The 14,802-nt window shown below is 37.6% G+C and overlaps 1 protein-coding gene across 1 annotated transcript in view; it reads left to right on the top strand.

Moving 5' to 3' along the window:
- Nucleotides 1–14,802, top strand: part of HTRA4 (HtrA serine peptidase 4) — a 311,700-nt gene that overhangs the window by 192,469 nt on the left and 104,429 nt on the right. Inside the window, exon 5 of the mRNA XM_053718083.1 lies at nucleotides 7,200–7,232. Within this exon, the coding sequence (XP_053574058.1) occupies nucleotides 7,200–7,232 (33 nt within the window). The remainder of the gene's footprint in view (nucleotides 1–7,199; nucleotides 7,233–14,802) is intronic.

The following is a 14,802-nucleotide window of genomic DNA, read 5'->3' as shown; positions in this document are numbered from 1 at the left end:
TCAAGGGATCCCACCGTTCCTTTTCAAAAGGAACTACGATCACTTTTGGATGATGGTCTGGAGGATGGGCACCTGAATCTAAACACACATGATTTTCTTTTTGTAAAGAATCCCGTTGTGCCCATCTTCCACCATCTTCCAAAGGTGCATAAGAGCTTGACGGATGTTCAGGGACGGCCCATTGTGAGCGGCATAGGGTCCCTCCTTGAGCATCTGTCACAATGGCTTGATGCAATCCTCTATCCGTTTGTGGTCCGCTTACAGAGCCACATAAGAGATACGAAAGATTTATTAAATCTTATGGAAGACTTCAATTGGGAAAGCCAGTTTAAGTGGCTGACAATTGATGTCACGGCTCTGTACTCTTCCATTCCACATGAAGAAGGAATAAAAGCTATAACCTTCTTTCTAGAGGAATCTTCCTATTTTGATGAAACATTCATCAGGTATATTCTGAGAGTCACTAACTTTCTCCTCAAGCATAATTATTTTAGGTTTAATGAGGACTTTTTTCTCCAGAGGTGTGGGACAGCAATGGGGGCCAAATTTGCGCCCTCATATGCCAACCTTTTTATGGGTTGGTGGGAGCTGTCCCACATCTATGGAGAAGAAAATGATCACAAATTATGTATCGCCTTCTATAGGCGATACATAGATGATCTCTTGCTTGTCTGGCAGGGTACAGACAATGAAATGTCTGACTTTATGACCAAACTGAATAACAACAGCATAGGTCTCAGATTTACTCATGAGACCAATACTAGTCAGATACATTTTCTAGACCTTACCCTAACAGTTGCTGAAAATGAAAGAGTCAGAACTAGTACTTATCGGAAACCGATTACAAGAAACACTTTGCTTCATGCAAAGAGTTGCCATCCTAAGCAAGTTCCACTTGCAGTGGCTAAAGGTGAACTTATCAGAACAAAAAGAAACTGTACAGATGAGAGCACTTATCAGGCACAAAGCAGAGATCTGGAGAAGAGACTCTTGAAAAGGGGCTATGCCAAATATACTGTCAAGCAAGCGAAGTCACAGGTAGATAGACTGGATAGGAAGGCACTCTTACAGGGATCATTAAGATCCTCCAATCCATCCACTCAGGAAGGAAAGGTCACATTTGTAACCGATTATAGCACAGATTATAAGAACATCTGTGGTATAATCAACAAACACTTCCATCTACTCAAAGCTGACGACAGACTTGTAGATAGTGTGGATAGGGGCCTCAGATGCTCTTATCGGAAAAGCAAGACCATAGGTAACTATTTGGCACCCTCTGAATTACCCAGAATAACAGCCACAGAAGAAAGCTCTTGGCTGAGGCATAGGGGGATGTACAGATGTGGCAGGGCCAGATGTAAACCGTGTGACAAAGCCACTATCTCGAATGAATTTCGCTCAGAAGTCACAGGTGAAGTGTTCAAAATAACCTCCTGCCTAAACTGTACATCCTCCTATGTCATATACGTTCTGTCCTGTGTGGAATGTAAGCTGCAATATGTAGGACTTACCTCAACTGAGGTTAATGTCCGAATACGTAATCATTTGTCCACCATCAAAATGGGAGAGGCAACTACCCCCTTGGTCAGACATTTTAAAGATTCACACAACAAAAGCAGTACCACTCTGAGATGGCAAGCCATTGAAAAAATCAAAACCCCTTTAAGAGGTGGGGACAGGAATTTAATTTTGGGAAAAAGAGAGATGTATTGGATCTTTAAACTCCAAACAAGAGTGCCAAGGGGTCTTAACTCCGAATATGATCTAATTAACTATTGGCAATAACAATAAACAGCATTGTAGAATAATATATATATTCACATAATATTACTAAGCAACCACTAAGTACCACAGATTTATAGATCTCGAAAATTCCCATAATATACTATTGAGTAAAAGCTTTGATTGTTAGACAGAGCACTTAGACAAATGGGTAATACATACACTCTCACGTACCTCAGCAGTAAACAGAAGAAAACAATAGAGAAGAAAAAGAAGTGTCTCTGTTATGCACTTACATAAGGATATTGATTAGTAAGCATAATGTATAATAAGTCACCAGTCCAGTGAAACTTAGCAGAGGTCTTCAAAGTAGATATTTAAAAACTACAATAAGAACTTTATTCACTATAGGTACGATTCTCAATCAGTTAGTGTTATGATTTAGGTACATAGTTAATGCATAGAACATGGGTGCTGCGCTAAACAGAGGGTTTAAATACAACACAAAGTAGTATACATAATTTATTTTAAACACCTTAATGATGGTCATACAGTGCATTAGGTCCCAAATCTCAAATAACTTTTCATAGTTTTCCATATCCACACGTACATACAAACACAAGAATGTAACTCTTCAACAAAAGTGAGTAGTTGGTCAGTAGCATAAAATAATCAGGCAGGGAATAGGTTAACACAGCACTTTAGTTCTAACATTGTAAATGTGCAATTATGTTTTAACCAATTAGAATTAACTTTGTCTTTTAAATGGTTAGCACTGATGCACTCAATCAAGCTATGATTACGGCACACAGCCGAAACATGTCAGCTTGAGTACACAGTGCTCAATGTTTCTTTGCTGTAGGACCCCTCCAGGGACTTTTTAATGGAGAACAAATAAAGTTGTTTTTAACCTACTTATCTGACCTACGGATCGAATTCTTTCTTCACCTTTTTGTGCATCTATGGCCAGGATCCGGGGTCACAAGCTCGGCAACTTTCTTCCTAAAGGATACAGGCAATAGTGCTTTCACTACGAAACTACTGCGGCGCCAGTAACAGATATCCGGCGCAAGGATCTGACGTCACTCTACCACGTGGACACGGAGGACTCCCGACGCTACAGACGTCCAAGACAGCCCTGGTGCTGCAAGCTGGGAGACCGAAAGAGAGAGGCAGGAGGACCGCTGTATCAGACCGAGAGGCCACGACAGTAATCGTGAGTTGCAAGCGGCCATAGGCTGCACGGGGCCCGGTCCCCAGCACTTATACACATATTGCATTTGATGTATAGCCTTAGTCTGAAACGCACAACCTGACCCACAGATAAATGTACAGGGTGGATGGACTCTCACCACTTTTTCCATGATGCTCAGAGTGAACGGTAGTGTAAGCACATAAAGAAAGTGTTCATATGTTGTTGGACTGAAATATTATGCCTTTGTTGTAGCAACACAGACTCTTGACTTTGATGGTTATATATATATATATATATATATATATATATATATATATATATATATATATATATACATATGTGTGTACAGATGTTTTTATGTATTTATATGTGTATATACGTATGTACACAAACGATAGATAGAGGAGCACTCCCACACAACAGACACTTGTTAGAATGTAGCCTTTATTGAAGTACCGGATAAAATCCAAACACCGGATAAAATCCAAACAGAACCAGATCCACACAGTGTCTGTGTGAGTGGATTAAAGGAGCCTACTCCCCTGCTGACTGTTTCTGACACATTTCGGCTGTCAAAAGGCCGTGATCATAGCTGCAGTCATGGGTAATGAACTACCCTTTTAAATACACATGTTCTACATGATTGGCTAAAAACAAAATAGCCTGTAGTAAACTCCTCTATGCTCCACCCCCTTAGGCTGTGGCATATTTACAACATTTCACGTAATATAATATAATGTCTCTGTCTACAGCATTCACTAATACATTCCTGGAATATTATTACTATTTATTAAACATTGTTAGCTCTTAATTTCAGATTAATGTGCATTTTAAACAGACTGGGCAAGTTCTCATCTGAATAAATATATATTTATATATATATATATATATATATATATATATATATATATATATATATATATATATAAGGCATGGGCTCTTTAGGTGGTTCATTGTGTACACAGGCCCAGGCCAACTATTCCCAAAAATTATTGACATCATAGTCTATATTAAATCCATCATGGGCCCTGGTCCTGAGCCTTGTATGTACACACACACACACACACACACACACACATATATATATATATATATATATATATATATATATATACACTGTGTGCAGAATTATTAGGCAAATGAGTATTTTGACCACATCATCCTCTTTATGCATGTTGTCTTACTCCAAGCTGTATAGGCTCAAAAGCCTGCTACCAATTAAGCATATTAGGTGATGTGCATCTCTGTAATGAGAAGGGGTGTGGTCTAATGACATCAACACCCTATATCAGGTGTGCATAATTATTAGGCAACTTCCTTTCCTTTGGCAAAATGGGTCAAAAGAAGGACTTGACAGGCTCAGAAAAGTCAAAAATAGTGAGATATCTTGCAGAGGGATGCAGCACTCTTAAAATTGCAAAGCTTCTGAAGCGTGATCATCGAACAATCAAGCGTTTCATTCAAAATAGTCAACATGGTCGCAAGAAGCGTGTGGAAAAACCAAGGCGCAAAATAACTGCCCATGAACTGAGAAAAGTCAAGCGTGCAGCTGCCAAGATGCCACTTGCCACCAGTTTGGCCATATTTCAGAGCTGCAACATCGCTGGAGTGCCCAAAAGCACAAGGTGTGCAATACTCAGAGACATGGCCAAGGTAAGAAAGGCTGAAAGACGACCACCACTGAACAAGACACACAAGCTGAAACGTCAAGACTGGGCCAAGAAATATCTCAAGACTGATTTTTCTAAGGTTTTATGGACTGATGAAATGAGAGTGAGTCTTGATGGGCCAGATGGATGGGCCCGTGGCTGGATTGGTAAAGGGCAGAGAGCTCCAGTCCGACTCAGACTCCAGCAAGGTGGAGGTGGAGTACTGGTTTGGGCTGGTATCATCAAAGATGAGCTTGTGGGGCCTTTTCGGGTTGAGGATGGAGTCAAGCTCAACTCCCAGTCCTACTGCCAGTTTCTGGAAGACACCTTCTTCAAGCAGTGGTACAGGAAGAAGTCTACATCCTTCAAGAAAAACATGATTTTCATGCAGGACAATGCTCCATCACACGCGTCCAAGTACTCCACAGCGTGGCTGGCAAGAAAGGGTATAAAAGAAGAAAATCTAATGACATGGCCTCCTTGTTCACCTGATCTGAACCCCATTGAGAACCTGTGGTCCATCATCAAATGTGAGATTTACAAGGAGGGAAAACAGTACACCTCTCTGAACAGTGTCTGGGAGGCTGTGGTTGCTGCTGCACGCAATGTTGATGGTGAACAGATCAAAACACTGACAGAATCCATGGATGGCAGGCTTTTGAGTGTCCTTGCAAAGAAAGGTGGCTATATTGTCACTGATTTGTTTTTGTTTTGTTTTTGAATGTCAGAAATGTATATTTGTGAATGTTGAGATGTTATATTGGTTTCACTGGTAAAAATAAATAATTTAAATGGGTATATATTTGTTTTTTGTTAAGTTGCCTAATAATTATGCACAGTAATAGTCACCTGCACACACAGATATCCCCCTAAAATAGCTATAACTAAAAACAAACTAAAAACTACTTCCAAAACTATTCAGCTTTGATATTAATGAGTTTTTTGGGTTCATTGAGAGCATGGTTGTTGTTCAATAATAAAATTAATCCTCAAAAATACAACTTGCCTAATAATTCTGCACTCCCTGTACATATATAGAAACTTCAAAGAAAGAAGAGGCACTCACAGGACTTAATGAACATAATTTTATAAAGATTCAGTCAACGTTTTGGTCCTCACAGGGACCTTTTTCAAGACTGTTTTCTAATAAAAAGGTGCATAAGTAAAATCATAGCCAACTTATTTATGGCCTGGTTTGAAAACCAATTTGTGTATTCAAAAAGCATGGACAACATCATCATATACCGCAGGTACATAGATGATATCTTCCTAATATGGAATGGACAAGAGGAGGAACTATCAGAATGGTTTAACCAAATCGACAATGCTTTACCCTATGTAAAATTCAAAATGGAATCTAGCAGACACAAAATCCATTTCTTTCAGATATAGAAATCTACAAGGACACAACTGATCCATAGATGAAAATTGGAACAACACTTTACTCAAATCCAACAGACAGTAACTCCCTACTAACAGCAAACTCCTCCCATCGAGAAGCACTGAAAAAAGGACTAATAAGATTCCCAGATGATGCGAGTGATTCGCAATAACAGTGACAAAACAATCAGAATTTCCTGTTATTTTTAAAGGGGCAGTTTAAACCTTAGTCATCTTAAAGTCTTACCTTATATTAAGCTGCAAATAGCCTTCTGCACCTTTTCTATATCGTGCAGCAGGAATGGTAAAAAAGTTATTTTAAAATGAATATTGTTTCTGGCCACTTTTAAATGGCTGCCAAGCTCCGCCCGCTAATGACATCACAGTCTGAACTGCATATGGCATCCAATCACAAAAGGCTCACTAGTTGTATTCAACAGACTGCCAATGCTATACAGCAGAGTGCCTAGATGTAGCCCAGATTGTTATGTCATCATTGGGTGGAGCTTGGCAGTCATTTTAAAGTGGCCAGAAATAATTTTCATTATAAAATAACTTTTTTTACCATTCCTGCTGCATAATATAGAAAGGGGTGCAGGAGGCTATTTGCAGCTTAAGCTAAGATAAAACTTTAAAATGACTAAAGTGTAGACTGTCCCTTTAATACATTATTCAGGTATATTTTATGGAATTATCATGCCATCAAGGGGTCTGGGGAAGTAAAAAAATAGATCTATGTTTTGTAAATATCCCCAAAATTTGTGGACGGAATTGTAGCCTTAAAATACAGATATCAATGATGTATTTGTTATGTTACTGAATGAATGTTACATTTTTTTGTGATTCTTACCGTTGCTGAATTCAAGCACAACTCGACCCTGGCTACAAGTCTTTATCTCTCTTTAGTCTCTCTCTGTCTTTGCTACCATTTGTTTTGTCAGTCTCGCTCACAAACACAAACAAAAATTACATTAACATAAATGTCATAAATGTTTTCCATTTTTATGTAAGGTTTTTTTTAAATTATGAACTTAAGATTATGGAAGTGTAGGGTTAAAACTGTGGGGAAAAGGAATTAACACCAACCATATATGTATATTTAAAAAATGGCTTCTACAAGCACAAATTATGTTGTAACAGTTTAGATGGGGTAACATACTGTATATAAATATAAAAGTGTAAGCGTTTATGCATTCTAACAAGAGTTTGCAGCATTAGGTCATTATAATGCATTTTTCATTATTTTACAGTATGGAAACTCAGGAGGGCCACTTGTAAATCTGGTAAGTGTCTCTTATTTTAATAACAGGGGTTTGCTTTGAGAGGTTCTTACAGGGTGTATTAGATTTCAGTGGAAACTTGCAGTGTGGTGGTATCGGGGTACCGTGGGGGGGTTGAGATAGCTTCAGTTAGTTGTGTTTAGGGTTCTATTTTTTCCCTGCATGTAAATGAGAGATTGAGAAGACCCCACAGACAGTTGTATGAACAAGATACTCGTTATAACCTGTTTTTTGTGATTACAATAATATCTTGATATCTTTAAACCAGTACGTTACTATTTTATTGATCTTTCATTTCATAGACGTGCCAATATTGATTAAAGGGACAGTAAATTCAAAATGAAAATGTAATTATTTAAATAAATTTAGCTGAACACATTGGTAAGCCAATGATGATGCATATATGTGCAGCCACCAATCAGCAGCTAGCTCCCACCAACTAAACCTATTTAGGTATGTTTTTCAACCAAGGATAACAAGAGAACTAAGCAAATTAGATAATCGAAGTAAATTGGAAAGATGTTTAAAATTGCATGTTCTGTCAGAATCTAGAAAGAAAAAAAATTGGGTTTCATGTCCCTTTACAATAATGTCTACATTATTGTAAATAGACCTGTGAGTTGTTTTTATATATAATTAAAAAGTAAAGAAAGGATGCAGCACAGCAATTACACTGCAAGTACAAAATGTGAAGGAAGAGGCAATAAGTGCCATGTTCACGTTAGAGAATATATATTATAAACAACCTGTAACCCAACTGACCCTATGTTTTGCAATATCTGTAGTACTAAAATAATCAAATCACAAGCTATCATGATGGGTTTGCTACAAATGGTAGTGGAAGTAGGTTGGTGGTAGAGAGAACAGTGAGTGCTCCTTGAAAAGTACTATTTAGAGAAGCCTACCATAAATAATCATAAAAGTTCTAAGCCGTCATATCCCACCAATCTAAACTTAAAGGAATAGTCTAGTCAAAATTAAACTTTCATGATTCAGATAGAGCATGCAATTTTAAGCAACTTTCTGATTTACTCCTAATATAAATTTTTCTTCATTCTCTTGAATCTTTATTTGAAAAAGCAATAATGTAAGCTTAAGAGCTGGCCCATTTTTGGTTCAGCACCTGGGGAGTTCTTGCTGATTGGTGTCTAAATGTAGCCACCAATCAGCAAGCTCTGCCCAGGGTGCTGAACCAAAAATGGCCCGGCTCCTAAGCTTACATTATTGCTTTTTCAAATAACGATTCCTAAGAGAACGAGGAAAAAATGATAATAGGAGTAAATTAGAAAGTTGCTTTTTGACTAGACTATCCCTTTAAAACTGGCTCATGCCATTATTGCAACAACTACTCATTTTATCTCATTCATCTCTAGAATATTACTTTATATAGGTATTATTGTTATGTCCTGTACATCTCCCAGACTATTTCATGGCCAGTGGTCTTTTAAATTCAGTGTCAGGTGGAAAGGCAGTATGAAGAACAATACTCATAACATAGACTACAATGCTGTGAGTGACTGCAGGCCAAGAAAAAATAACATAGACAAAATCAGAATCCAAATATCAGAGCCAAAGTCAGGCAAAGGGCCAGATCAAGTCAGGCAGCAAACAAACAGAATTGTCAGGCAAGAGAATGGTCAAAGATTCAGGCATAGGTCAGTAATCGAGATAAAACACAAGCAAAAATGTTTTATATATTTATGCACAACAACCTAGAGAGACACTTTATACAGAAGGGCCTATTTCTTAAAGGTCTGTCGGACCTGATCAGGTCCGACAGACCTCGCTGAATGCGGAGAGCAATACGCTCTTCGTATTCAGCATTGCACCAGCAGCTCTTATGAGCTTCTGGTGCAACGCCGCCCCATGCAGATTCGAGACCAATTGGCCGCCAGCAGGGAGGTGTCAATCAACCCGATCGTACTCGACCGAGTTGATTTTTGGCAGGCGGACAGGTTATGGAGTAGCGGTCTTTAGACCACTGCTTCATAACTGCTGTTTCTGGCGAGCCTGCAGGCTCGCCAGAAACACGGGCCCTCAAGCTCCATTTGGAGCTTGATAAATGGGCCCCAGAGAGTCTATGGCAGCAGAATCTATGGCAGCATTGTTTTGCAACATTGTATAACAAAGTTACAAATAATGTTCAAACCACTGCTGCCACAGAGAACTAAAGACACGTGCACTCTCCTGAGCTCTTATGAACCTACATATTTTTACTCTTCAATAAAACATACCAAGAGAATGAAGCAAATTTAAAAACAGAAGTAAATTTGAAAGTTGTTTAAAATGGCATGCTCTATCTGAATCATGAAAGTTTAATTCTGACTTTACTGTCCCTTTAAAGGGACAGTAAACACTTTGAGATTTGTATATAAAATGTTTGCTTATGCTTCTATGCTTAATGAAACAACTTTGAAATATATTTTAATTCTTTATTTTGACCATTTTTCATGTAATTTAGCTCGGAAAATAGAGCAATTTTTTAGTCTTAGAACTTGAAATGCACCCTGCTTACTTCTCAAGGATAAATCTGCTGAATATCTGTCTCTATGTGGTTTTGTCAGATAACCACTGCAAAACAATTCATTTTATATTAACTTTTTGACAGTTTGGCTCCTCCAGATAAGGCAAATGGTTGGGTAAAGTTTGGCTATTAAAAAGTAATTGCAGTAAAATGATGTTAAACTGTTTTAAAATGTTTTATTCTATAGCCACCCAACAGAAATGCGTTCTAATTACAAGGTGTTTACTGTCCCTTAAAGGGACATTATACACTCATTTTTTCTTTGCATAAATGTTTTGTAGATGATCTATTTATATAGCCCTTAAAGATTTTTTTTTTAAATAAATGTATAGTTTTGCTTATTTTTAAATAACATTGCTCTGATTTTCAGACTCCTAACCAAGCCCCAAAGTTTTATGTGAATACAGTCAGCTACCTTCTCCAGCTTGCTTTTGTTTGTGTAAAGGGTCTTTTCATATGCAAAAGAAGGGGGAGGGGGGGAGTGTCTTATTTGCCACTTGCAGTGGGCTTTCCTGCTACCTTTTCAACAGAGCCAAACTGACAGCTTCTAAGTAAGTTTTTAAACAGTTTTATACTGAATTTTATATCAGTATCTGTGCATCTTATTCTTTATAGTAGTGTCTATTACATGCAGTTATATGAAAATGAGTGTATACTGTCCCTTTAAAATCAGTAAGAACTGCAGGTGTCAAATGCTTAAAGAATATAGAGTTGTGAGAGAGCTTCAGAGAAACCAAGAAATTCCACTGTTCTTCCCACTTTAGTTGATTCCTATCTGTTGCACTGTAGTAAAGCTTAAAATGGCAACTGTATTATATACAATCCTCCTACAAAGCTATATCGATGTATATAATATAATATACTGTAATAGTGCCCCTTCTTGCAGTATAAAAGTGTTTCGTCTAGATTACAAGTTTTGCCCTATAGAGGGTACTAAACGAACACAACAAAAAATGTGTTATTTCACCCTCCATAGCGCTGCCATTACGAGTTTCTGAAAAGCCTTTCTTGTGCGTGCGATATGGTGCCGATAAGTTTCATACCGCACAAAATCCAAGGGCTGAGAATACGTGCTCATGCACGCTTTCCCCATAGACATCAATGGGGAGAGAGTGTTAGAAAAAAAACTAACACCTGAAGCGCGGAATGAAAAGCTCCATAACGCAACCCCATTGATGTCTATGAGGAAAAAAAAGTTACGTTTAAACCTAACACCCTAATATAAACCCCAAGTCTAAACACCCCTTGTCTGCCGTACCGACATCACTGACACCTAAATAAAGTTATTAACCCCTAATCTGCCGCTCCCGACATCACCACCACTAATAAAAGTTATTAACGCCGCCACTATAATAAATGTATTAACCCCTGGCCTCCCACATCACCGCCACTAAATAAAACTATTAACCCCTAAAACACCAGCCCCCCACATTGCAAAAAACTAAATTAAACTATTAACCCCTTAACCTATCACCCCCTAACTTTAAATTAAAATTACAATATATCTATCTTAAAATAAATAAAAACTTACCTGTGAAATTAAAAAAACCTAAGTTTAAACTAACAATTAACCTAACATAACTATTATACTAAACTATTATGCTAAAATTAAAATAACTACCAATTAAAAAAACTAAATTACACATTAAAAAAAACTAACACTACTAAAAAAAATTAAGTCTGACATTACAAAAAATTTAAAATACTAAATTACGAAAAATAAAAGACACTAAATTGTGAAAAATAACAAACGAAATGATTAAAAATAAAAACAATTACACCTAATCTAATAGCCATATAAAAATAAAAAGCCCCCCAAAATAAAAACACCCCCTAGCCTATAATAAACTAACAATAGTCCTTAAAAGGGCCTTTTGTAGGGCATTGCCCTAAAGAAATCAGCTCTTTTACCTTGAAAAAAATACAGTAAAACCCACCACCCAACCAACCCCCGCAAAATAAAAAATTTAAAAAAGCACAAACCCTAATCTAAAAAAAAACCCCACCCAAAACAAGTTTAAAAAAACCTAACACTAACCCCCGAAGATCCCCTCACGGTTTCTGAAGCCCAGACATCCATCCTCATCCAACTGAAATTCTATTGGCTTACTGCCGGCTAGATTACGAGTTGTGCATTAGGCTGAAAAAGCAGCATTAACAGGTCCTAACACTGCTTTTTCCCTACCGCTGCTATTACGAGTCTTGCAGGTTTAGGGGCACTGCACACTTCTTTGGCCTTACCGCAAAACGACTTACGTAAACTTCATAAAGTCTTTATTTCTATGGGACTTCCATAGCGCCGGTATTACGAGTCTGTCCTGGGAAGCCAAAAAGTGAGCGGTACACTACCTCCAAGATCCCTAACGCATTCTAAAGTCAGTAGTTACGAGTTTTATGGTCCAACGCTGTAGCATAAAACTGATAACTAAAGTGCTAAAAAGTACACTAACACCCATAAACTACCTATTAACCCCTAAACCGAGGCCCTCCCGCATTGCAAACACTAAAATAAAATTTTTAACCCCTAATCTGCTGCTCCTGACATCGCCGCCACTAGAATAAACATATTAACCCCTAAACCGCCGCACTCCCGCCTCACAAACACTAGTTAAATATTATTAACCCCTAATCTGCCTCCCCTAACATCGCTTCCACCTACATAGAAACATAGATATTGACGGCAGATAAGAGCCATGGGCCAGCAAGTCTGCCCAATATTTATATTAGTATAAACTTATCTAGTTTGTAGGATTGCCTTATGCTTGTCCCATGCATTTTTAAAGTCCCCCACAGTGTTTGTCGCTACTACCTCTTGAGGAAGTTTATTCCATAAATCAATCACTCTTTCTGATAGAATTAACCCCTAATCTCCGCCACCTACATTATACTTATTAACCCCTAATCTGCTGCCCCCAACATCGCTGACACCTACATTATTTTTATTAACCCCTAATCTGCTGCCCCTAACGTCGCCGCCACTATTCTAAATTTATTAACCCCTAAACCTAAGTCTAACCCTAACCCTAACACCCCCTAACTTAAATATAATTTAAATAAATCTAAATAAAATTACTATAATTAACTAAATTATTCCTATTTAAAACTAAATACTTACCTATAAAATAAACCCTAAGCTAGCTACAATATAACTAATAGTTACATTGTATCTAGCTTAGGGTTTATTTTTTATTTTACAGGCAAGTTTGTATTTATTTTAACTAGGTAGAATAGTTATTAACTATTTAATAACTACCTAGCTAAAATAAATACAAAAGTACCTGTAAAATAAAACCTAACATAAGTTACAATAACATCTAACACTACACTATAATTAAATAAATTTACTAAATTAAAAACAATTAAATAAATTAAATTAGCTAAAGTACAAAAAAACAAACACTAAATTACAGAAAATAATAAACAAATTACAAGATATTTAAACTAATTACACCTAATCTAATAGCCCTATCAAAATAAAAAAAGCCCCCCAAAATAAAAAAAAAACCCTAGCCTAAACTAAACTATCAATAGCCCTTAAAAGGCCTTTTGCGGGGCATTGCCCCAAAGAAATCAGCTCTTTTACCTGTAAAAAAATACAAACAACCCCCCAACAGTAAAACCCACCACCCACACAACCAACCCCCCAAATAAAATACTAACTAAAAAAACCTAATCTCCCCATTGCCCTGAAAAGGGCATTTGGATGGGCATTGCCCTTAAAAGGGCAGTTAGCTCTATTGCAGGCCCAAACCGTAACCTAAAAATAAAACCCACCCAATACACCCTTAAAAAATCCTAACACTAACCGCCTGAAGATCGACTTACTGTTCTGAAGCCCGGACATCCATCCTCAAGGAAGCGGCAGAAGTCTTCATCCAACCGGGCCGAAGTCCTCAATGATGCCGGGAGAAGTCTTCATCCAAGCCGGGCAAAGTGGTCCTCCAGACAGGTAGAAGTCTTCATCCAGACAGCATGTTCTATCTTCATTCATCCGACGCGGAGCGGCTCCATCTTCAAGACATCCGACGCGGAGCATCCTCTTCATCCGGAGTCTTCTTACTGAATGAAGGTACCTTTAAGTGACGTCATCCAAGATGGCGTCCCTTAGATTCCGATTGGCTATTAGAATTCTATCAGCCAATCGGAATTAAGGTAGAAAAAATCCTATTGGCTGATGCAATCAGCCAATAGGATTGAAGTTCAATCCTATTGGCTGATTCAATCAGCCAATAGGATTGAGCTCGCATTCTATTGGCTGATTATTTTTTTTTTAGATTAGGGTTTGGGTTTTTTTAAAAGAGCTGAATGCCCTTTTCAGGGCAATGTAAAAGAGCTACATGCCCTTTTAAGGGCAATGCCCATAAAATGCCTTTTACAGGGCAATGGGTAGCTCAGGTTTTTGTTAGAGTTAGTTTTTTTATTTAGGGGGGTTGGTTGGGTGGTGGGTTTTACTGTTTGGGGGTCTTTGTATTTTTTTCAAGGTAAAGGAGTTGATTTCTTTAGGGCAATGCCCTACAAAAGGCCCTTTTAAGGGCTATTGGTAGTTTATTGTAGGCTAAGGGGTGTTTTTGTTTTGGGGGGCTTTTTATTTTTATAGGGCTATTAGATTAGGTGTAATTGTTTTTATTTTTGATAATTTTGTTTGTTATTTTTTGTAATTTAGTATTTTTAATTTTTTTTAATTTTAGACTTAATTTTTTTTAGTAGTGTTATGTTTTTTAATGTGTAGTTTAGTTTTTTTTAATTGGTAGTTATTTTAATTTTAGTATAATAGTTATGTTAGGTTAATTGTTAGTTTAAACTAAGGTTTTTTTTAATTTCACAGGTAAGTTTTTATTTAGTTTAAGATAGGGATATTGTAATTTTAATTTAATTTAACAGAGGGAGGGAGAGTACAGGTGAGGGTGGGAGGGGTAGAATTGAAGGAGGGATGGAGAGAACAAAGGGAGGCTGGGGGAGAGCAGAGGGAGGCACTGAAAGAGAAGGTAGAGGCAGGGAAAGAGCATAGAGACGCAGGAAGAGAGCAGAGGGAGGCAGAGATTGCAAAGT

The sequence above is a fragment of the Bombina bombina genome, chromosome 6, assembly GCF_027579735.1.
Source record: "Bombina bombina isolate aBomBom1 chromosome 6, aBomBom1.pri, whole genome shotgun sequence".
Classification (NCBI taxonomy): domain Eukaryota; kingdom Metazoa; phylum Chordata; class Amphibia; order Anura; family Bombinatoridae; genus Bombina; species Bombina bombina.
This window is presented reverse-complemented; position numbering and strand designations above follow the sequence as displayed.